Here is a 21,213-nt window from a genome sequence, read left to right as displayed (position 1 = left end):
TCTAATTATGGACAAGAATTATGGTTATGTGTGTGCTGTCCGAGGATTTCCGTACAGGGTGGCTGTGCCTTCTACGGAAGCGGCGAGACTCGATCGACGCAACAGCCATCAACCGCATCACTCAGTTATGATCCGTCATCAGGATTGAAGAAAAGAGGAGGAGAGGGGATGGAGAGGTAAAAAAAAGGAAAAAAAAAAAAAGGAAAAAAAAGTGTATCGATGATCGCGCCAATTATATAAAGTCACGTCCATCGCATCATTGTGAATCAATCATGCAGTCTTTTATATATACATATAAATATATATACATATATATAAAAATACATATAAACCGCCTCCGTACAGGTACACCTTCCACGGGGGAGGCCTCTGACATATGAGAATGGAATATATATAGAAACCCCGAAAGCAGGTGACCGAAAGCGGCTGTGCAGTAGATACCTGGCAAGCGGATATGCGTACATTGGTGCAGTCATGTTGGATGATGGTGTGAGGAAGAGGAAGAGGGAAGTGATAGTATGGATAAAAAGTACGAGCACGGATATTGGGGGAATATCGGGGAGGCCCCATAGGTTGAAGAAGGTCTCTTCTAGGGTCTGGTCTGTGTTGGCTTATGCTTCCTCAGCTGTCAGCTAGCTCTGGCCCCGGGGGGGGGCCGGGGCCCTGACTAGGATCGACCGTCAATGTGTGCTCGACGCTCGTATCCCGTGGCGGTGATTTGTGACGCAGTTTGCCATTGTTGGTACGGATACGGGGGTGTGTATTGTCATTCGACTGACTACTGCTAGTCAATGTTAATACGAGTACGGATAGTTGATAATAATAATACTACGAGGGTCCCACCAGCAGACCAGCCCTCCTGCTTCTCCCCTTCCCTCTCTCCTCCGTCTCTCTCCCTCTCAACCCTCTCCGCCTCTCACATCAGCTCCTGCACAGCTTCACAGTCACCGCAGAAACACGACGATAACCAAAGAAGAGAGAGAAAGAGGGGAAAAAGAAGAAGAAAGAAAGAAACGATGAAGTCATCCTCGCTCTTCCTCTCCTTGGCCGCCGCTGCCGGCGTTGCCGTCGCTCAACTCAGTTCTCTCAGCGACCTTCCGAGTTGCGCTGTATGTCCCACCCTCCCTTTCTCTTCCTACCTGACTCGTGAGATTCCGAGAGCGAGGGGGTGAAGGCGTAGATGAGGATACGGAAACAAAGACAAGACTGAGAGACCCCCGGGAAAAAAAAACTGACCGTCTGGTGCCTAGAAACCCTGCGCATCCGAATACACTACTGGCGGCAAGGTCCCCGGCTGCTCGGCCCTCGACCTCGGCTGCATCTGCGGCAAAGATGACTTCGTCAACGGCATCGCATGCTGCCTGGCCGACGCCTGCTCCGTGTCGGATCGCGACAAGGCCATCTCGGTCGCCTCCGACCTCTGCTCCTCCGTCGGCACCGATCTGCCCGAGTCGGTCGTCTGCAAGAACTCGACTGCCACATCCACCATCACCGCGCCCAGCACCAGCGCCACCGACGACGACGACGACAGCGCCGCTCCTCGACTGCTGAGCGGCGGCGTCATCGGTGCTGCGGCTGTTGCTGCCATGCTCGCCATCTAGGCATACGGTCCATGCATACCCACGTCACAGATGAAGAAAGGAGACAGAACAAAAAAGAAACAAAAAAAGGGAAAAAAAAACATATAACGATCGTAATGAGAAAGAGGTGAAGGTGATGGATATTGGCTATAAACGAACAATCAGGACACATTATATCATTATACTGTTCTGGATCGGATCGCACATTACAGAGCTGGATCGCACATAGACTTTGACCGCGCACAGATTGGTCTCTACTCCCCCCCCCCTCTTCTTCCTTCTTCTTGCCAACTCACCTGCTTTTTGTGTCTTGGGCCCGAAACCGCTACCTGCTGGCTTCACCACTGTACGCAGGCTATATAGACGATGGCTTTTGAAAAAAAAAAAAAAAAAAAGGACGGCCTCTGTGTCGCATTGTATGCCCGGGGTGGCGCCCCTCCTATGGCCCGGTCCGTCTGGCAGTATGAGTAGCTGCCCATTTCGATAGAACCTGATGCTCTTCAGCACGGAATTCACACAGAGCTTCTGTTCAGCTTCGTGACTGCTACATCTCCTACATCTATTTTATGTCTCTGTGATGTCGACTATCGCTGCCTACCCTGTGTTTTTTTTTTTTAAAAAAAAAAAAATTCAAGTCGACGTCTTGTCCATCTTCTACCGTCTTGCCCTGCATTATGACGTTTCTCTTCTGCCTGTCTCGCAGTCCGGGGCCGGAGAAGCATTTTCTCCGTCTGTCATTTTCAAAGAACCAGAACGATGCGTCGTCTCATGGCAGCTTCGCACACGTTCTGATGTTGAAACGGACAGTCTTTCTATTGAATCCCACTTGATGGGCGTCTACCCGTGATTCAGCGGCTCGAACGAATGACGTGATGTGGCGCTTGGTGGGAATGAGGCATGTGTTTATCCCACGTCCCATGCACATCGATACAATAACCACCGTCTGATCCTACAAGAGATATGCGCAATTCGCAATTGTATATGGATTGACTGGATGGTTCTTCCATGTTACTACATCAAGCGCCCGTCATCAAAGCTGAATCGGTTAACCAACCCCCCCCCCCCCCCCCCCCCCCCACGGTTTTGATTGTAGAGGTTAGTGACCCAATTATTAATTAATTATTATTATTATTATTTCAAAAAAGCACTCCCCCACGACATCATCGGTCAGAGTACTGATACTTCCTTTAATACTCGTATACATGCAATCCATATAATAGGTTTTTTTTTTTTTTTTTTTTTTTTTTTTCGTTTGTGGAAACCCTCGTACCATTTTCCACACACACGCGCACAAACTCACCTCCACCGCTACCCCCTCCTCTGCATCCTCCTCCTCTTACTGCAATTCCCTATTCCTTCCATTCCGCCGTTATACATACCATATGGACGCCATGAAGCGCAAGGCAGAGCCCAATGGCGCAGGCGGGCGCATGAAGAGGCCAAAGACCGGTGAGTATCGCTGTCGACTCCTAATATCACCTAGCAATGTTGATATAACAGCAAGAAGGAACAGAAGAGAAGAAAGGAGAAGAGAAGAGGGTTAAAAGTCTGACAGATTGTATCGCTATCGCGAACCAGAACTATCAACCGAGGAAGCCCACAGCCGATTCAGAGAGGGCCTGTTCGACGAGGCGGTCCACAAGCGCTACAGGGACGAGTACGCCAGCTCGGCGCCGTACAAGCACGCCGTGATCGAGTCGCTGGTGGACGACGCGCTTCTCCGGTCGGTGCGCGACGAGATCCGGACGAACGTCGTGTTCACGCCCAAGGAGACGGACATCTACAAGATCCACCAGTCGGGCGACCTGGCCAACCTGGACGGCCTGGACGACGAGTCCCTGGCCAAGCTGCCGTCGCTCCTGCGGCTCCGCGACGCCGTGTACTCGGCCTCGTTCCGCGAGTACGTATCCGGCGTGACCGGCTGCGGTCCCCTCAGCGGGCGCAAGACCGACATGGCCATCAACGTGTACACCCCCGGGTGCTTCCTCCTGTGCCACGACGACGTCATCGGCTCCCGGCGCGTCAGCTACATCCTCTACCTGACGGACCCGGACACGCCCTGGCAGCCCGAGTGGGGCGGCGCGCTGCGCCTGTTCCCCGTACAGGAGATCGAGGGCGCCGCCGACGGAAAGGTGGCCAGGACGCCGCTGCCCGACCCGTGCAAGGTCATCCCCCCGGCCTGGAACCAGCTGAGCTTCTTCGCCGTCCAGCCGGGCGAGAGCTTCCACGATGTCGAGGAGGTCTACCACGCCCGGACCGAGGAGGAGCTCGGCAAGCAGGGCGGTCGCATCCGCATGGCCATCTCCGGGTGGTTCCACATCCCCCAGGAGGGAGAGGAGGGCTACATCCCCGGCGAGGAGGAGGCCAACCTCAGGAACAGCTCCCTCATGCAGCTGCAGGGCAACCCGGCGCAGTACGACGCCCCGCAGCCGCTCGTGGTGCCCGTCGTCGACGGCGCCAAGGCCGACGACGAGGTCGAGTTCGACGAGGCGGACATCGAGTTCCTCCTCAAGTACATGGCCCCCACCTTCCTCACCCCGGACACCCTAGAGCAGGTCAACGCCCTGTTCGAGGAGGACTCGAGCATCACCCTGCCCGACCTGCTGTCCGAGAGTTTCTCGCAGAGGCTGCGCGACTACGTCACCGCCGCCGAGGACGACGCCCGCCGCGGCCCCGACCTCGAGACCCCCGCCATAGAGGCCGGCTCGCCCTGGCGTGTCGCCAAGCCCCCCCACAAGCACAGGTACCTGTACCAGCGGCCCGGCGGGCCCGACGGCCTGCGCACGTCCCGGGACGAGAACCCCCTCACCGACCTGCTCGACAACCTCCTCCCCAGCAGGCAGTTCCGCACGTGGCTGCAGATGGCGACGGGGTGCAAGGTGGAGGGTCACGACGTCATGGCTCGCCGTTTCCGTCCGGGCAAGGACTACACCCTGGCCACGGGCCACGAGGGGAAGCCCCGTCTCGAGCTGAACCTCTGCATCACCCCCACCGATGGCTGGACCATTGACGAGCTGGAGGAGGAGGAGGGGGGGCAGAAGCAGAGGAGGGCCGAAGAGAGGCAGAGGCGGAAGGAGGAGGAGGATGTCGGCGGCCACGAGGTCTACATGGCTGCCGCCGACGACGAGGACGAGGATGCCGCCGTGTACAACGCCGGGGCCGACGACGACGACAACATCCTCTTCTTCCAGAGCCCCGCCTGGAACACAATGTCCATCGTCCTGAGGGACAGCGGTGCCCTCAGGTTCGTCAAGTACGTCAGCAAGCGCGCCAAGGGTGACAGATGGGACATCTCCGGTGCCTTCGAGGTTGAGCAGGCCGCCGATGATGGCGATCAGAACGGTGGGCCGTCTGGGGCAGTGACCGGAGACTCCGATGATGTCGGGGACGAGGAGTTGTTTTCTGATGAGAGCGAGTCGGACTAAATCAAAAGTATACATGTGTACGGACGGTGCTTTTCTTCAAATTTTTACTCATTTATTTCGGTACCAGCAAGTATATGTTTTTTTCTTCTTCTGCTTCTTCTTCTTCTTTCCTCTCTCTCATTTTCGCTACCAGTATTGTCTATATAATACCAGTGCAAGTGTTCGGTACATCATCGAAGGGGGAATAGAAAAGGGTCCCGGGGAGCGGGAATTGGCGGAAACATGACGTCCCTGTGATGAGGGTGGGACGTTCTGTGATGTGAATTGGTGTACCGCAGTGGTCTTGTAAGAGTGAGAGGGATTGCGTTTGGCTTTGAGCCGAGATCCCACCAGACTCTTTTGACTCTCTTCGAAGCTGGGCCTGTAGCCATGACCTCGTGGGTGGTAGTTCCCCGGACTGACCGCCATATTATGCATGAGTATGAGGACAGGAGAGGAAATGACGCCTGTCAGCACCAAGGATGAAGTAGGAGTGAGTGTGTGTGTGCGTAGGCGGGGAAACGAGAGTCTCACGACGCGGGCTTGAGCCCCTGGACAAACAGGGAGGCAAGCTCATACTGGAGCAGACCGGTCACATGCTCAGCCTCCTGACTCCTCCCAGATCTGGTGAGGAAGTTGACAGTATCGTGGCCCAGGACGGCAGTCCACTGCAGCAGACCCATGTTGCCCGACTTTGCAGCGGCGCCGCCGTGCTTGCTGCTGGCCGGCGTGAAGCCCTGCAGCAGCTTCTTCACCTTGGCCGTGTCCTCGAACAGGCGCAATGCAGGCGTATGGTCCGGGCGGGTAGGGTGGTACAGGTGCAGGTGTGCCTTCTCGACGTCGAGCGACGTCGGGAGGCGGGCTGCCGTCTCGACATGCGCGTCGAACAGGCCCTCCGAGGGGGCTGTCCTGCGATAGGACTCGACAGTGGACAGCCAGGAGACGGAGCGCCAGGGGGCGAGCAGCATGTTGGATAGGCGCGGGTTGGAGCCAAAGGCCGACCCGGCCTGGATGATGGTAGCTATGGCCTCGTCCAGGTTGCCGTTCTGTGGCTGGCTCTTGACGCGGACGAGCTCGGCGAGCAGGAACGACGCCCTCTGGTGCTGCACATGCTCGTCCGCCGCGGATGAGGACTCGTCGGCGTTGCGCGCCACCCATTCCCACGCCACGTGGTCCAGACCGCCGGCTACGAGGAAGGGGACCAGGGCCCGCACAAAGGGCTTGTTGTCTAGGAAGTCCATGTCGCTGTCGGGGCGGGAGGAGCGAAGCCACCGGACGACGCGGAGACCAGCATCGTAGTAGGCTGTAGCGGCGGCAGCAGTGGAGGCGTTACCGCTGCTGTCCGATGACGAGGCCAGCTGTATCTGCTGCTGCTTGGCGACTAGACATCCCGCCGCGGCCTTGAGCGTCATCATGCCACGCGACACGGCGTGGTCAAACACGTCCATGGGATCTCGCCTGAGGGTGGGCGCAGGCGACGGCCGACTCGAAGTCGGCTCCTTCTCGTAGCTGAAGAGAGGGTTGGAGAGGAGGGCCTTGAGGTGCTGGTTGGCGGCGGATTGACGGGTGTTGCTGTGAGGGCTGGACGATGACGATGATGGGTGTCGCGCCGGGTTGGCGTTGTTGCTGCCGCTGCCGCTGCCGCTGCTGCCGCTGCTGGGTAGACGGCCATACTCGCGGTCAAGCTGGTCTCGGAAGGAGGATTTGAGTCCGTCGAGGAGGGCCTGGGTCTTCTTCCTGGACAGAGGGGCCGGCTCGTGGTACCCAGCGAAGAGATTCTTCAGAGACCGGGTTGCCTTTGTTGAGCGCATATCAGCGGGCGCTAGGGGGGGAGCTCGTCTTGTCTAGGGTCGGGCCAGATCAGATTGGAATATGAGAATGTTGATGGCAGGTGTGTTTCAAGATGGTTCAGTAAATTTTGGGTGGGGCAACGGTGATGATTGTGCCTGTGCCTACGGACATCACCATCACCATCATCGTGGTGTCATTTGCCAGTCGAACCACTCCTCCTTCCGAGGTCTGGAGGTACGTACCTCGCGCCCCCCCCCCCCCCCCCCCCCCCCCCCCCCCCCGGTGTTTGCGTCTGCTATATTAGGCTATGACCCATAGGCAATGCATTGCTGTAGCGGTATCTGGTGGCATCTGTGCGTGTGCAACAATATGCAACTCGACTCACAGCCGCACTCGGTACCTGGCACCAGTTTCTCTGTGCCGCCCACTGCCCAAAGAGCTGAGGAGACTGCAGCAGAAGCAAGGGAAGCTTCACTACAAGTACTGGTGGTAGAGGCACGGAGTAGAGGAGAAAAAAAAGCAACTTCTTGATGAATCTGCTGGGTGCGTGCGTCTCCTCGATGCTTAGCGCCTGTACTGCTACAGTGCCAGCACATCCACTGTAGCTCTCCAATCAGTGTGGGGCGATGGTGTCCAGGTCAGTGGGACTCCAGGTAGTAAACTCGAGGTACTCGTCCCCGGGCCCCAGGGCCCAGCCACAACCACATCACGCACACACCAACGACTCCAGAGAGGCTAGGACGTATTATGGGGGGAGCTTGGAAGCCTTGCTCCAGATGCTCGTACCCGTACAGAGTACAGAGGGCTGGTCACAGGGGCTAGAACACTAAAAAGTCAGCCCCAGAAAGCTGGAGCCACACTGACAAGCAGCTGGTCACTCTGGCCCTCCTGGCAGGGCAGCGCATCTCAGTGTCTTGTCCAGGCCCCAAGGGCCGTCACCAGCCGCTAATAATTGTCAAAACTCTGCTCTGCACCAGGCAATTCTCACCTTCTCGCAATCGCCTCCTCTGCTTCCACAATTCTGGGCACATTCTCCCTCGACGCCCTCTTTTTTCCTCTCTTCTCTTACTTTGCCCATCGCCTTCAATCCATCACCTTTCTTCATCCGAGTCTCCTCCGCAACTCTGCTCTCTCCGCCCGCAATCGGCCTCCGATTCTCCCTCTTCCTCTTCTTTTCTTTTTTTTTTTTGCCCACCAAGTGGATTTTCCGAAAAGAAAAAAAAAAGGCACCGCGACCGACGGGCCTGGCAGCGTTGCCCTAGCAAACCATCTGCTTGTCGCTCTGCAAAGAGGACAGCTGACGGTTTAAACAACACATATCCCCCCCCCCCACCTCCATCTTCAGCACATAGCCACGTCAAAGCCACCCTCGCCATGTCCGAGGTTGCTTCCCGGCCGTCCGCTTCGCGCGGCAGAGGCTCTGGTCGAGGTGGACGAGGAGGCTTTGCAGGCCGCGGTGGTCGGAGGACCAATGGCGACAAGCCTGAAGCCAAATCGGCCGACGGTCCCAACTCGGCTTTCGATGATGAGGGCGACGTGAGCGAGCTCCGAAAGCTATACGGTGACAAGACGGGTGTCATCCGCGAAATGTTCCCAGACTGGTCCGAGGTCGACGTGCTGTTTGCTCTCCAGGAGACCAACGGCGACGAGAATGAAGCCGTGACTCGCATCGCCGAGGGTAAGCGAACCCCATCAGGCCCTATCTTGCTTTGCGCAACATGGTACACCACCGGGTGCTCATGGGCTGCGCAATTGATGATTTTTGCGGCCTGCCCCCCCTCTCCCCTCTGGATCGTATCAATAGTACTAACGGACCCCCGTCTCGCCCAGGCAACATCTCTCAGTGGGGCGAGGTCTCCAAGACCAAGAAGCCCAAGGCCAAGGACATCACCACTGCACCTGCCACCACCACCGCCAACAACGATTCGTCGGCTGCCCCCAGCTCCAGGCTCGCCCGTGGTGGTCGTGTCGTCTCAGAAGGCGGCCGTGGTGGTCGTGGTGGCAGGGCTACCGACCGTGTAGGACGCGGTGGTCGGGGTGGACGCCCTGCTCAGCCTGCTACCACCAATGGAACACGTACCGGCAAGGAGAATCAACCGCTGTCCGTACCCACCGAGGAGTCATCTGCCTGGTCGACTGAGAAGCCCAAGGCGGATGATGGCGAAGTGAACGCCGTCGTTGCCGCCCCCTCCCCTGCCCCTGTTGCCGACTCCCCCAAGCCCGCCGCCGCCCCTGTGGCCAAGACGTGGGCCAGCATGCTCCGACAGTCGACCAAGCCTGCCCCCAAGCCTCAGCCCCCCCAGGAAGCTCCTGCTCCTGCTCCTGCTGAACCTACCGAACCCCAGCCCGCTGTCCCCGCTGTCCCCGCCGTCTCTGCTGCTGCCGAGGCTGCGCCCATCGAGACCGAGACCCAGCCCGAACCCGCTCCCGCGCCCGCCGAGGAGAAGACTCCTGTCTCACAGGAGGCTGTCCCGGCGACCACGACCAGCGCCGCCGAACCCGAAGCTCCTGCTACTACCTCCCACGACGACCTCACCAAGAAGAATCTCGATCAGGTCATTGACGTCTCCGAGCCTCCTACCACGCACACTGCTGCAAGCACCACCGCTGATTCATGGGATCCGCGACAGAGTACCACCGCCACACCCCTCTCGGCTGCCCAGCAGCAGCACCAGCCTCAGCGCCAGTCGAGCGGCTACGCCGCTTCGGCTATCAAGGCCACCAACGACCGCGCCGTGCGTACCCCCACGCACCAGAGGCGCGTTCTCGACCAGGAGGAGGCTGTCCGCATGCCTGGCAACAGGGAGGTTGACCGCGCCGCTGTCCAGTTTGGTGCCTTCAACCTCGGAGGCGGCGACGACGACGTTGATGGCGAACGTGAGGAGGCCGAGACCCGTGCTCAGCCACCCGTCGAGTCGCCCGTGTCGCAGCCTCGCGCCGCTCTCCCTCCCATGTCCCAGCCTGGCCCGGCCCCCGATGCTTTGCAGAGGACCCCCAGTGCTGCTGGTCAGTTGGATAGCGGCTCCTCCTCGGCAGCCCGAGCTAATTTCACCCCCGCTGCAGTCCCCCAGGGTCCCAGTGCTCAGTATGGTATGTATTGTATCCTGCTCCGGTGACGACGACGACGACGACGACGACTGCAGAGGCATGTTATCTCCCCTACACCTTCACAGCTGACACAGAATCGGCTACAGGTGCTGGTCATCCCGCCGCTGCCCAGAGCCAGCAGTACGGCCGCTTCGGTCAGCCCGCTGCCCCGGATGGAGCCCAGAAGGCTCTCGACCACTTTGCCCAGCAGAACGCCCCGGCCGCGCAGCCCCCGCTGGACTCGTTTGGCGCGCAGACGTCGCAGCCCCCCTCGGTCGGTCTCAGCTCGGCTCCCAGCGAGTACTCTCCGTACTACACGGCGAACCAGCAGGACCGCAATCCCTACGCCTACTACAACCAGCAATTTTCCCAGCAGCAGGGTGGTGTGGGCCAGCAGGAGAGTGTCCCCGGACAACAGCGTCCCTTTGGCGCGTACGGCGCGTCGGCCCAGGCCGACAACCTCAGCCAGTACCCGCAGAGCGGCATGCACAGCCAGCCGCGCTTCGGCGGCGCCAACAGCGACGCCCAGAACAGCGGGCACACGACGCCCAACCCCACGGCCCAGCAGGCCCAGCAGCAGGCCCAGCAGCAGGCCCAGCAGCCGGCCGGCGCTCCCGGCGCGCAGCCCCAGTCGCACGCGCACCAGTACCCCGGCTACAACCACCCATACTTTAGCAACCCGTACTACCACCAGTACTACTCTGGCTACGGCCAGGCCGGCTTCAACCCGTACAGCAAGGGCGGCATGTATGGGCAGCCCTACGGCATGTCCCCCAGCGCGCCTTTTGACCACGCCAGCTCGCCCGCGTCGTTCGGCCAGTCGTCTCTGCACCGCGAGAGCGGCATCAGCTCCGGCCTCGGCGAGTACGGCCGCGCCGGCGCCGGCGCCGGCGCCACGCAGGCTGGCGGTGCTCCCGGTCTCGGCGGCGCCAGCAGCTTCGGCAGCGTCAACGAGAGCTTCTCACGCGGCACCTCGTCGTTCCAGTCGCCGGGCCAGGGATTCAACAGCCAGGCTCAGCCGGGCAACGCCGGTGCCTCGGGTGACGACCTCAAACCGTTCGGCGACTCCAAGGGCGCCTCGGGCCCCTCTCCGTCGATCGGCGGCGCCCGCCCCGGATCGGCCGCGGCTACAAACAGCACCCCGGCCGGCCAGAGCGGCCTCCCCCCTCCCCAGACGCAGATGGGCGCGGGGGGCTACGGCGGATACCCTAACCACCTCCAGGGCCACGGTCTGCACGGCAGCAGCGCCTACGGGATGGGCGGTGCGGCAGGCGGTGCGACGCAGCACGGCAGCACCCCCTACGGCTCATACGGCCAGGGCGGCTTCGGCAGCGGCTACTACGGAGCCGGACAGGGCCAGGGCCAGGGCCAGCAGCAGCGCGGCGGCTGGGGTGGCAACTACCACTAGACTAATCGACTCGGGTCACCATCGCCACACTCAGTGAGATGGGGGGTCTCGAGAGATGAAGAGATGATGATGTCGAGGGGCTGGGATGAGGGAGACGAAGGGAAGAAGAGATGACGACGCTTGAGTGGTAGTTGGGGCAGGCGCAGCGGCGTACGGGAGAGAGATACGGATTCTTGCACCTTTGTGTGTGTTTTTTTATTATTTTATTTTTGGCGGCAAAGGGCAGCCGGTACATGTCTCTCTCTCTCTCTCTCTCTGCTACTGGGTCTCTGTGTACGATGTTTCCTTTTTGCGTGCTCGTCTATCCTTTCCCCCCTCCATCCCCTCCATCCTCTGTCAGCGCCTCACACATGCATACTCTTACTTTTTTTTTTTTCCTTCAGTTTTTGTTTTCTTATGGGTTCACTTTTTTTTAATCCGCTTCTTCTATTTTTTTCTCCTCTTTGAATCTCTCCCATCTTGTCTTCTTTTCCTTTTCCGTCCATGATACAACCTGTTTTTTTTGATGGCTGGGAATTGGTGAAAAGAGGGGGGGTGAAGGTGGTTTCGTTCAAAACTGGAAAACCGGAATGGGAAGATTTGGGGGAAAAAAAAGAGCATTGGGGGAAATGAAGACACACATTACGACATGGGCATTTGTTTCTTTCTTTCTTTCTCTCTCTCTCTCTGTTTGTGGAATATCTTTTGGTTCGGAAAGAAGAAGGAAAAGAAATGAAAAGGACGGAAGGTGTTTTTTTTAAAAAAAAATATGTTTCAAAGGGTTCAAACTTTTCTGTGTGTTTCTCTTTTTTTGAGAAACACAGGCGCAGATTAAAAGACACAATGAGGAGCAAGAAAAAAAAGGAATGGGCGGGAAGGGAAAGGGAACTTTGTTTGTATTATGAATGGAATCATGCTCTTTGCAATGCTTGTGTGTGTTGGTATGTAGGGAAGGTGATGTGATGTGTAGGATGGAGTGGGAGGAGTATGGATGGAATACTTCCGACAGGTTCGGTAACTCAAAAGCAACTGTCAAGTCGAGCCATCTGGGTAAGGGTATCATCGATACTCCCCTCCATCCCTATGCTCCATATTCGTACAGGTAGAAAGGAGACAGACAGAGAGAGAGACTCGCCGGCGATAGTTACCGGATGGAGACACCACGGAAAAAAACAATCAGTACGGAGTACTAAGACTGTAGTAAGCAGGCCGCGTCGACAAAAGTCCCCACCTCCGTTTTCCATGGGCACGCCATCCCCTTGAATCCGTCGTTTTTTCTTTTTCTTTTTCTTTTTCTTTTTTTTTTTTCAATCCCTTCAATTCTTCTTTTCGTTTCGAGAGTTCAACGTAACTCTTCTGTCGACTGGATGAGTCTGAACTATTTCCTTTTGATATACTGAGAGAGAGAGAGTGTGTGTGTGTGTGTGAGTGTGAGTGAGAGCGAGTGTGAAAGATGACTACACATGATGACAAAGCTACCAGACCTGGGATGAACCCGACATCGGACCCGGCTGTCGTCCCATCCACCACCAATAATCACGTGACAGATTCGGCAACGACAGGAAAGGAAACATCAGCAGCAGACGGAGGCAGAAGGGACAATGCATCTACCACGTCCGACGACAAGGACGACGACCCTCAACCTCCCTTGCCATTCTCCAAGGCACGATGCATCGCACTCGTAGCGACTGTTACGGGGGCAGCATTGCTCAACGTGCGTCCTCTCCCGTCTCCTCTTCCACGCACTGTCTCCATCATCTTCTTTTCTTTTCCTTTCTTGTATGAGGGGTTGGAATATATGAGATGAACTCGAAGGAGAACATATATATATATATATATATACATGTATGCTGACCTCAACAACCTAGACCCTCTCCCTTCAATCCGTCGTCATAATCCTACCAACCATAGGTAGAGACCTGGACATACCCGACAGCCGACAGCAATGGGTGGTCTCGTCGTACGCCCTGGCCTTTGGATGCTTCCTCCTCGTATGGGGTCGCATAGCCGACATCTACGGCAAGAGGCTCATCTTTATTGCCGGGTCGTTCTGGGTCACTGTCGTTTCCATTGCGAATGCTTTTGTTCCGAATGAGATTGCCTTTGACTTGTTTCGTGGTCTTCATGGATTGGTAATTTGCTCCCCCCCCCCCTCCCAACTCAGTCTGACGGAAAGCCTGACGACGACAAAAAGGGCGCCGCTGCCAATGTCCCTACCGCGATCGGTATCCTAGGCGTCACCTTCCCGCCTGGTCGGGCCAAGAACTATGCTTTCAGCACATATGGTATAGAGACTTCTCCTCCCTCCCCTTCATGGATCTCCCTCCCCCCTTCTGACCTCCGTCGACAGCGGCCGGTGCTCCCCTAGGAAGCGTCCTGGGCAACATCGTATCCGGATTCATAGCGCAGTACGCCAACTGGAAGTGGGTGTTCGGCGCCAGCGCCATAATGGGCGGGTGCATAGCAGCGGCGGGCTTCTTCGTGATCCCGTCGTCGCCGTCGCCGTCGCCGCCACCGCCAGAGACATCGCCGCCCACCGCGGCAGGCAGGGAGAAGAAGACGGCGTCCGCATCGGTGGACTGGATCGGCGCGGTTCTGGTGACGGTGGGGCTGCTCCTCCTGCTGTTCTCCCTGACGGAGGGCAACGTGGTGGGCTGGTCGCGGCCGTGGATCCCCGTGCTCATCGTCGTGTCCGTGCTCATCCTGGCCGTCTTCGTGGCGTGGCAGCACCGTCTGGAGAGGCGCAACGCCGTGGACCCGACCAGCCGCAGGCCGCTGGTCAAGGTGTCCATGTTCCGCAGCGCGCGCTTCGCCGCCGTCATGGCGATCATGTGCCTCTGCTTCGCCTCCTTCAACAACTACCTCGTCTTCGCCACCTACTTCTTCCAGGACTACCAGGGCCTGTCTCCCATCCAGACCATGCTGCGCTTCATCCCCACGGGCGTCGGAGGCGCCGTCATCGCCGTCATCGTCTCCCAGCTCATGCACCGCGTCCCCACCGCCCTCATACTCGGAACCGGCAACCTCGCCGTCTCCGTCTGCAACCTCCTCTACGCGGCCCCCATCCCCGGCGACGCAAACTACTTCGCCCGCGGGCTGCCCGCCATGCTCCTCGCCGTCGTGGGCGCAGACACCGCCTGGCCGTCCCTCACCCTCTTCACCTCCAGGGCCCTGCCGTCCGAGGACCAGGCCGTCGGGGGCGCCCTCATCAACGCCGCCGGCCAGCTGGGCCGCGCCATAGGCCTGGCCATCAGCACCGCCGCCCAGACCGCCGTCATGGCCAGCGGCAGGGGCCTCCCCGTCGAGCACGCCGGCGGCCTCCGACCCTGGGAATCCACCACCCTCGACGGCATCCGTGCCGCCTCCTGGGTCAACTTCGCCCTCGGGCTGGTGTCGCTGTGCCTCGTGCCCGTCGCCTTCCCGACCTTGGAGATAATCGGCAAGCCTCCTCCTCCTGCCGCCGCGGCGTCGACACCGCCTGAGATGCTCACTACTGCTGGTGATGTCGAGGACGGTGCTCGGCATCATCCTGGGCATGCGAAGCAGGTTGCCAAGTGATGACGCCCTTGAACATGCTCGGATGCTTATCTCGTCTCGGGTCACGTCCCACAAGACCATCTGATATCTACTCGGCCGTTTTGAACTTGGAGGAGGGGAGGTTATATTTGCCGGCTATTCGCCCGTATCAAGTATATATACATCCATCCACTCTATCTTTGTTGACCATGCGTATTATCAATCAGTATGCATCGTATATTCTGCATGTTTAACATGTTTAGCATCTTTCCTTCATGTATCCCAATCGTGTTCTTCATGTGCCCCATGGTATTATGATTCCCCCCCCCTTATAATGCTCCCATCGTCTTCTCTCCATGCTTCACAATACTCCATGCCAGTAATCCGAGTCTATAAGGGGAATATATATATATATATGTGTGTGTGTGTGTACGATAGAAAAACAAAAACACACAGCCATATGCAAAAAAAGAAAGAATCAAACATGTCTTGGGAAAAGAGATGAGCTGTATTCACCTTCGCATCTTACCATTAAACCTGGCCAACTGCACAGATATCCAACTCTTCTTCTCCGTATCCACATCCAGACCATCCTCGTGCTCATCATCATCATCTTCCCCATCTCCATCCCTAGCCATCCTCTTGAGGTTTTCGAAAATGGTTGGATCCTGCTCCAACTCCTGCCAAATCTCGATATTCAACACATCCACCGTCTTCTCCTCCCCTTCCTCATCAACGTCATCCTCAAGATTGCTGCCCTTGCCGGTACCCGATGGCTCGCCACCGGCAGACCTCCACCACGGCTGTGAGGGTGAAGGACGGGAACGCTCCCTCCAGCGCCTGGCCGCCCTGCCCAGGACGCTGACGTTGCGCCGGACGACCTTGAGCAGGATGTCCATCATGCCCAGCAGTGCTAGCACGACGAACAAGGTGGCCCACCACGTGGCGTTGCGACCGTACTTGGTGGTAAAGGTACCGCGGATGGCGTACGGTCCCGAGGGGGAGGCGGCGAAGACGCCGTCGAGGAAGGCGCTCCACGCCCACCAGCCTATTGTCGTGAGGAAGAAGGAGAACATGACGATGCCTGTCTTGTGGTGGGTTTCAAAGATGCTGTTCTTTGTCAGTTTTCAACTATCTCGGCGTGTGTGCGGGTGTGTGTGTAGCCGTTGGATAGAAGTGAGAGGGAGAGAGAGGGGGGGGGGGGGGGGGGGGGANGGGTTTCAAAGATGCTGTTCTTTGTCAGTTTTCAACTATCTCGGCGTGTGTGCGGGTGTGTGTGTAGCCGTTGGATAGAAGTGAGAGGGAGAGAGGGGGGGGGGGGGGGGGGGGGGGGGCAAGAAAAAAAAACATACAACAACTTCCAGTTGATCCACAGGATCCCGACAGAAAACGTGAGCTGGCCTAGCGCATAGAGGCCCGGGTCCCCATTACTCGGGACGAAGTACCCGTACCCGGCCCACACGCCGTACCACACCAGGACGCCCTGGCAGGCCGCGTGGAACATCCACCGCGTGTAGTTCCACAGGTTGAGCCCCCGGTTGCGCTGGCCGTAGGCGTACAGCTCGGGCACGGCCAGCAGCGTCTCGGCCTGCAGGTCCTGCTCCCAGATACCCATGCAGATGGTGCACAGGCTGGTGAAGAGGGTGTTGAACACGGTCAGGCTCGTCGCCTCGTACAGCGACGTACCGGTGTAGCCGTTGTAGCGCTGGTAGCACGCCGTGGGGAGGTAGAAGAACATCTCCTTCCAGAACGTGCACAGGATGAATTTTGCCGTGCGGACGTAGTTCCACCTGCCGTGCACGAGGAGGAGCCGCTGCAGGAAGCGGAACTGTGCGATCGAGTAGTCGGCCACGCGCGCCGCCTGGAGGCCCTCCTTCCCGGAGATGCCCACGCCCACGTGGCTCGCCTGGATCATGGCCAGGTCGTTGGCGCCGTCGCCTATCGACAGCGTCAGGCCGCGCTTCCGGCCGCCGCCCAGCGAGCGGATGCGCGACCGCACCTCCCGGACCAGGAGCGCCTTCTGCGCCGGCGACGCGCGGCAGCAGATGACCGAGTCGATCTGCACCATGGCGTCGAAGAACTGCGCCGACAGCTCCGGCGACCCCTCCACCGCCGCCAGCGTCGCGCCGTCGACCACCACCACGCTGTGCATCGGGCCCACCTGCAGGTCCTCGGCCAGCGTCGCAAGCTGCGAGTCCAGCGCGCCCTTGGTCGAGTCCAGGATGTACAGGTCGGACCCGGGGCGGCAGATGCGCGCGGAGTGCGCGATGTTGATGGCCGTCTCGCGCTTGTCACCCGTCAGCATCCACATCTTGATGTTGGCCTTGCGGAGCCGGTCCACCGTCTCCGGAACCCCCTTCTGCAGCTTGTCCTCGATGGCGGTCGCCCCGACCAGGTCAAACGACTGCTCGATCAGGTCGCCGGCCTCCTCGATGCGCTGCTCCCGATCCACCAGCGACGTCGTGGCCTCGTCGTACGTCTTCTTCCACGACTGGTAGTCGGCCTCGGGGACGAACCGCTGTGCGTAGAGGAGCGTTCGCAGACCCTCCGACGCGAACTCCTCCAGGTGCTGGAAGCACCTGGCGAAGACGTCCGAGTCGCTGATGAAGGTGCGGTCTTCGAGGAAGGCGAACCGCTCGGGTACCGGGACGGGAGTGCGCGCAGCAGGCGAGAGGTACGGGCCCTGGCCCCGACGACCGTCAAGCGACGGGCCCCTAGCTCCCACGCTCGACCTCGGGAGGTCCTGCGAAGGCCTCAGCAGCCTGGACGCCTCGAACGAGCTGCTCCTGGGGGCGTCGGACTGCCTCAGCTCCATCGATATGCGCGGGTGGCGGCGAATGGCCAGGCTGCTGCGGCTGTCGAGGCTGCGTCGCAGATCTTGGCGTTCGCCGTAGCGCAGCCTCTCGTGCTCCAGATCCGCGCTCTGGCGAGCCTCGGTGGCCTTCTGCTTGGCCAGCGAGGACATCTTCAGGCGCGGGAGGATGGCCGAGTCGGCACCCTTGCAGATGACGGAGATGCGCCCGTCCGGGTAGCGGACGACGACGGACATCCTCTTGCGCGCGCTGCTGAATTCGATGACGTCGAGGACCTGAAACGTCTGCTCCTCTGCCTGGCCATCGTCTCGGTCCAGCCTCAGAGTGATGGACCGGGCGCTTCGCCGGAGGACGGCGTAGCCCAGCTCCTTGGCGGCCTTGACCAGGGCGAGCTCATCCGGGGACGAGGCCTGGTATTCAACCTTGCCATCGCGGATCTCCGGCAGGCAGGTGTGGCACAGGGCCATGGCAAGCATGTACTCCCTCGCCTTCCGAGAGAAGGACGAATGCGGCCGAAGCCTGACGTACTCCAAAAGGTCGTTGGTGTTGACTTCCGGCTGCACATGGTCGGGCCGCCCGGTAGATTGCCAGTGCGACGAGGACCTCCTGCTCGCCGATACCGACCGCCTCCCCATCGACGGCCTGGATGGGCTGACGGGCGTCTCGGCGACCGGCACGGTCTTGGCTTCGGGGACGACGAATGCGAGGGGCTGCGGCTTGTGGATGCTGGAAGACGAGTCGCTGTTCTCGCCCAGGGTGGACGACGACGCGTTCCCGCCATCTTCGTCGGCAGCTTCGAGGTCCATCTCGTGGAGCCAGACGGTCCCGGCGACGCTGACTTTGCGAAATTTCATGACATTGTCCGTCAAGGTCCCCGTCTTGTCGGAGAAGATGTAGCCGATCTGGCCCAGGTTTTCGAGGATGGTGTTGGTGTTGCACCGCGCGGGCGTATCGGACTCGTCGTCGTACATGTGGATGTCGGAGTTCATCATGAGAAGCTGGCCGATCTTGACGATCTCGAGAGTGACGTACAGGGACAGCGGGACCACGTTGTTGAACATGATGATGAAGGCGATGATGATCTCGTGAAAGGGGACGGAGGCGTGCTTCAGGTACCAGGCATGCCTCTCATACTCCCCCTTCCACTCGATGTAGCCCATGGACACACCCACGGAGAGGATGACGACGTAGATGGCGAGGGTGACGACGATCTTGTTGTTGACCTTTTCGAGCGCGGGCTTCTTGGCCTTGGGGTGCTGGTTGGCATTCTTGCGGATCTTGGTCTCCTCGCCCGTGCTGACGACGACGCCGACGGCGCAGGCGGTGTTTCGGAGGACACTGCCACGGTAGAGGACCTCGTTGACGGTGAGGGGCATGGCCTCGCCCCGGACGGATACGCGGCCGTTGAAGCTGTACAGGTCGGGATTGGGGTCCTCGACGACGAGCTCTGCGCCGCACTGAGCAATGCCGGCTATCGTGTCGCAGCCCTGCAGGGCGGGGCATACCTGCTTGCTCTTGAGGTTCGTCTCGCCGTCGAGGGCCATGGTCTCTATATAGGCCAGGCCGTTCTCGCCATCGCTGTGCAGCAGCACCATGTCGGCGGGGACGGGCTCGTCGCGGCACAGACGAAGGACGTCGCCGACCCTGATGTCGCCCCACCTGACGGGGACCCAGCGAACGCCCTGGTACTCCTCATCCGGGGCGGGCCAAGGCTTCGTCTCGTTCCTGGGTCGGAAGGGATTGAGCCGGGTCACGAGGGACTCCTGCTCGATCGCGCATCTGCCGTCCCTGCCCAGAACCGTGGCAAAGTTGGCGTTCTCGATTATATCCAGGCGCTTCCGCTTCCAGTCGTCGTAGCCCTCTTTGATGATGGTGGCGATGACGAAGAACATGAGGGGGAGGATGGTGGTGTAGGATCCGGTGGTGGACAGGCCGGGGATGGTCTGAGGGATGCCGACGCAGAGAAAGTAAAAGTTGCCGACGCGGGAGAACTGGAAGAAGATTTGTTTTGGGACGAAGTCCCAGACGGTGTAACGCGAGGTGCGGATGTCGTTGGACACGTAGGAATGCCCGCGGCGAGGGTCGAGGAGGGGCGAGTCGAGCTCGATCTTGAGGGGAATACGGCGGCCATCGCTGGAGGCGGCGACGTGCTTCCGTCGCAGCATCGGATGGACGATTGTGTGCCGGTACAGCCAGACGAGGACGGCGACGACGCGGCGAATGAGGCCATCCTTGAGCGCGGCGGTACGACGGACGAGGCGAGAGTAGTATGTCTGCCCCTCGGCCGGTGCCGGGCCGAAGCTCGCGCGCTTCCCCGTGACCCCCATGGCGATGATGGAATCCGGGCTGGGGGTTTTCGGCAGGCGCGGCCTAGTGAGCGAATATGGACCTGCTCCCCATGGGGAGGAACGACGGGAACGGTAAAAGGCGTTGATGGGAGTTGACCGGTAGGGGGGGGCGGCTAGGAGAGAGAAGGGGAGAGGGGGAGAGGAAAGGAGGTTGACGGCGACAGATGTTATCTCGCACCCGCCTGTATCGCGGTATCGACAACGTCGCAGATGCGCAGTGGGACGGACACCAGCAAGGTCGAGGAGTGGGTGGCGGTAGCGTCGCAGCACCAGTCGACCGAATCGTGGRGGKGGGGGGGGGGGGTACGGTGGATCGAAGCTTACGAGGTAGTCATGGTCGAAATGACGGGGAAGAGACGAGATGGATGCGTTGAGGGGCCCAAGACGAATGATGGGACGACGTTGTTCAAACGAAGGTAATATCGAATACAGACAAAGAAAGAAACAAAAAGCGGGATAGAAAGGAGATGGAGTGGGATGGAGTCTGCCCTGGAGGGTGAAGAGCCTAGAGGCGCGTCGACGGCAATGCTAGCGATATGCGGAAAATAGAGTATTCGACAGGTTAGCGTCATTCGAGGTCACTGGTCAGCGAGTGGTAGCCTGTAGGTAATTATCCTTGGTACGGGTGCAGCAGTGACGGCAGGGTATTATTATGATGTGTACTCCGCAATGTATATGGGGGTATATGTACGGAGTAACAATCACATGTACATGTAGGCCGTAGTAGTATGGGTGGGTAGAAAACTGTAGCAGGTTGCAGCCTATAGCGCACTGGGATACAATGATACGAGGACAGTCCGGCCTGCGGAAGAGAATCTATGCATTTACTCGTACAGGTAGGTCGCTTTGCTCGATTGTTCTGCACTCCGTACGGGTACGAGTACATATAATCAGACGATGGACCGAAAGCGGGGAATGTACAGGTTATTGTAAGCCTTTGCTGTCAGATGAATGTCTCGTAGCTTGATATTCTTCGAAACATTGGACAGCAATAATAAGATGTGAATGATCATGCGTAGTAGGCTCATACTACTATTCGTAGTAGACTATTCTGCCGTATCAATCGGACGAGTGCGTACTCCGTACATGTACATTATACATGTACAGTACGAGTAATAATGCAATCTATCTGTATTGATATAATCAATTGTAATGAATAATAATTCAATAATAACACTCCGTATCCGTACATATACGAGCATATAAGCTAGCTGTCCAGGTCCCCTGCCGCCCCTCCCAATCCATGGCGGCGGCATGGCGAGTGGGTGGTGGTTCATAGGCCGTTCA

At 58.8% G+C, this 21,213-nt stretch overlaps 6 protein-coding genes across 6 annotated transcripts; 4 read left to right on the top strand and 2 right to left on the bottom strand.

Annotated features, from left to right (window-relative positions):
* Positions 1-1,016: 1,016 nt before the first annotated feature.
* On the top strand, positions 1,017-1,601 carry GMORB2_5633 (CFEM domain; the record flags this gene model as incomplete). The annotated part of the gene is made up of 2 exons (XM_035467603.1): positions 1,017-1,109; positions 1,251-1,601. 2 exons carry the CDS (start codon positions 1,017-1,019, stop codon positions 1,599-1,601), a joined length of 444 nt encoding a protein of 147 aa, XP_035322569.1.
* A 1,370-nt stretch (positions 1,602-2,971) lies between these two features.
* GMORB2_5632 (Oxoglutarate and iron-dependent oxygenase degradation C-term) lies at positions 2,972-5,005 on the top strand (the record flags this gene model as incomplete). Its single annotated transcript, XM_035467602.1, has 2 exons — positions 2,972-3,029; positions 3,159-5,005. 2 exons carry the CDS (start codon positions 2,972-2,974, stop codon positions 5,003-5,005), a joined length of 1,905 nt encoding a protein of 634 aa, XP_035322568.1.
* Positions 5,006-5,514: 509 nt separating this feature from the next.
* Positions 5,515-6,795, bottom strand: GMORB2_5631 (uncharacterized protein; the record flags this gene model as incomplete). The annotated part of the gene is made up of 1 exon (XM_035467601.1): positions 5,515-6,795. One exon carries the CDS (start codon positions 6,793-6,795, stop codon positions 5,515-5,517), a length of 1,281 nt encoding a protein of 426 aa, XP_035322567.1.
* A 1,354-nt stretch (positions 6,796-8,149) lies between these two features.
* On the top strand, positions 8,150-11,270 carry GMORB2_5630 (CUE domain; the record flags this gene model as incomplete). The annotated part of the gene is made up of 4 exons (XM_035467600.1): positions 8,150-8,453; positions 8,606-9,228; positions 9,319-9,781; positions 9,847-11,270. 4 exons carry the CDS (start codon positions 8,150-8,152, stop codon positions 11,268-11,270), a joined length of 2,814 nt encoding a protein of 937 aa, XP_035322566.1.
* A 1,468-nt stretch (positions 11,271-12,738) lies between these two features.
* On the top strand, positions 12,739-14,807 carry GMORB2_5629 (Major Facilitator Superfamily; the record flags this gene model as incomplete). Its single annotated transcript, XM_035467599.1, has 4 exons — positions 12,739-12,963; positions 13,118-13,381; positions 13,426-13,534; positions 13,600-14,807. The coding sequence occupies 4 exons, from the start codon at positions 12,739-12,741 to the stop codon at positions 14,805-14,807; spliced, it is 1,806 nt and encodes a 601-aa protein (XP_035322565.1).
* A 470-nt stretch (positions 14,808-15,277) lies between these two features.
* On the bottom strand, positions 15,278-19,905 carry GMORB2_5628 (Magnesium-transporting ATPase (P-type); the record flags this gene model as incomplete). Its single annotated transcript, XM_035467598.1, has 2 exons — positions 15,278-15,875; positions 16,118-19,905. The coding sequence occupies 2 exons, from the start codon at positions 19,903-19,905 to the stop codon at positions 15,278-15,280; spliced, it is 4,386 nt and encodes a 1,461-aa protein (XP_035322564.1).
* Between the last annotated feature and the right edge of the window lie 1,308 nt (positions 19,906-21,213).

Source organism: Geosmithia morbida (assembly GCF_012550715.1).
Source record: "Geosmithia morbida isolate 1262 chromosome Unknown scaffold_4, whole genome shotgun sequence".
In the NCBI taxonomy this organism is placed as follows: domain Eukaryota; kingdom Fungi; phylum Ascomycota; class Sordariomycetes; order Hypocreales; family Bionectriaceae; genus Geosmithia; species Geosmithia morbida.
The sequence above is the reverse complement of the archived record's forward strand: the minus strand, read 5'-3'. Positions and strand labels throughout refer to the sequence as shown.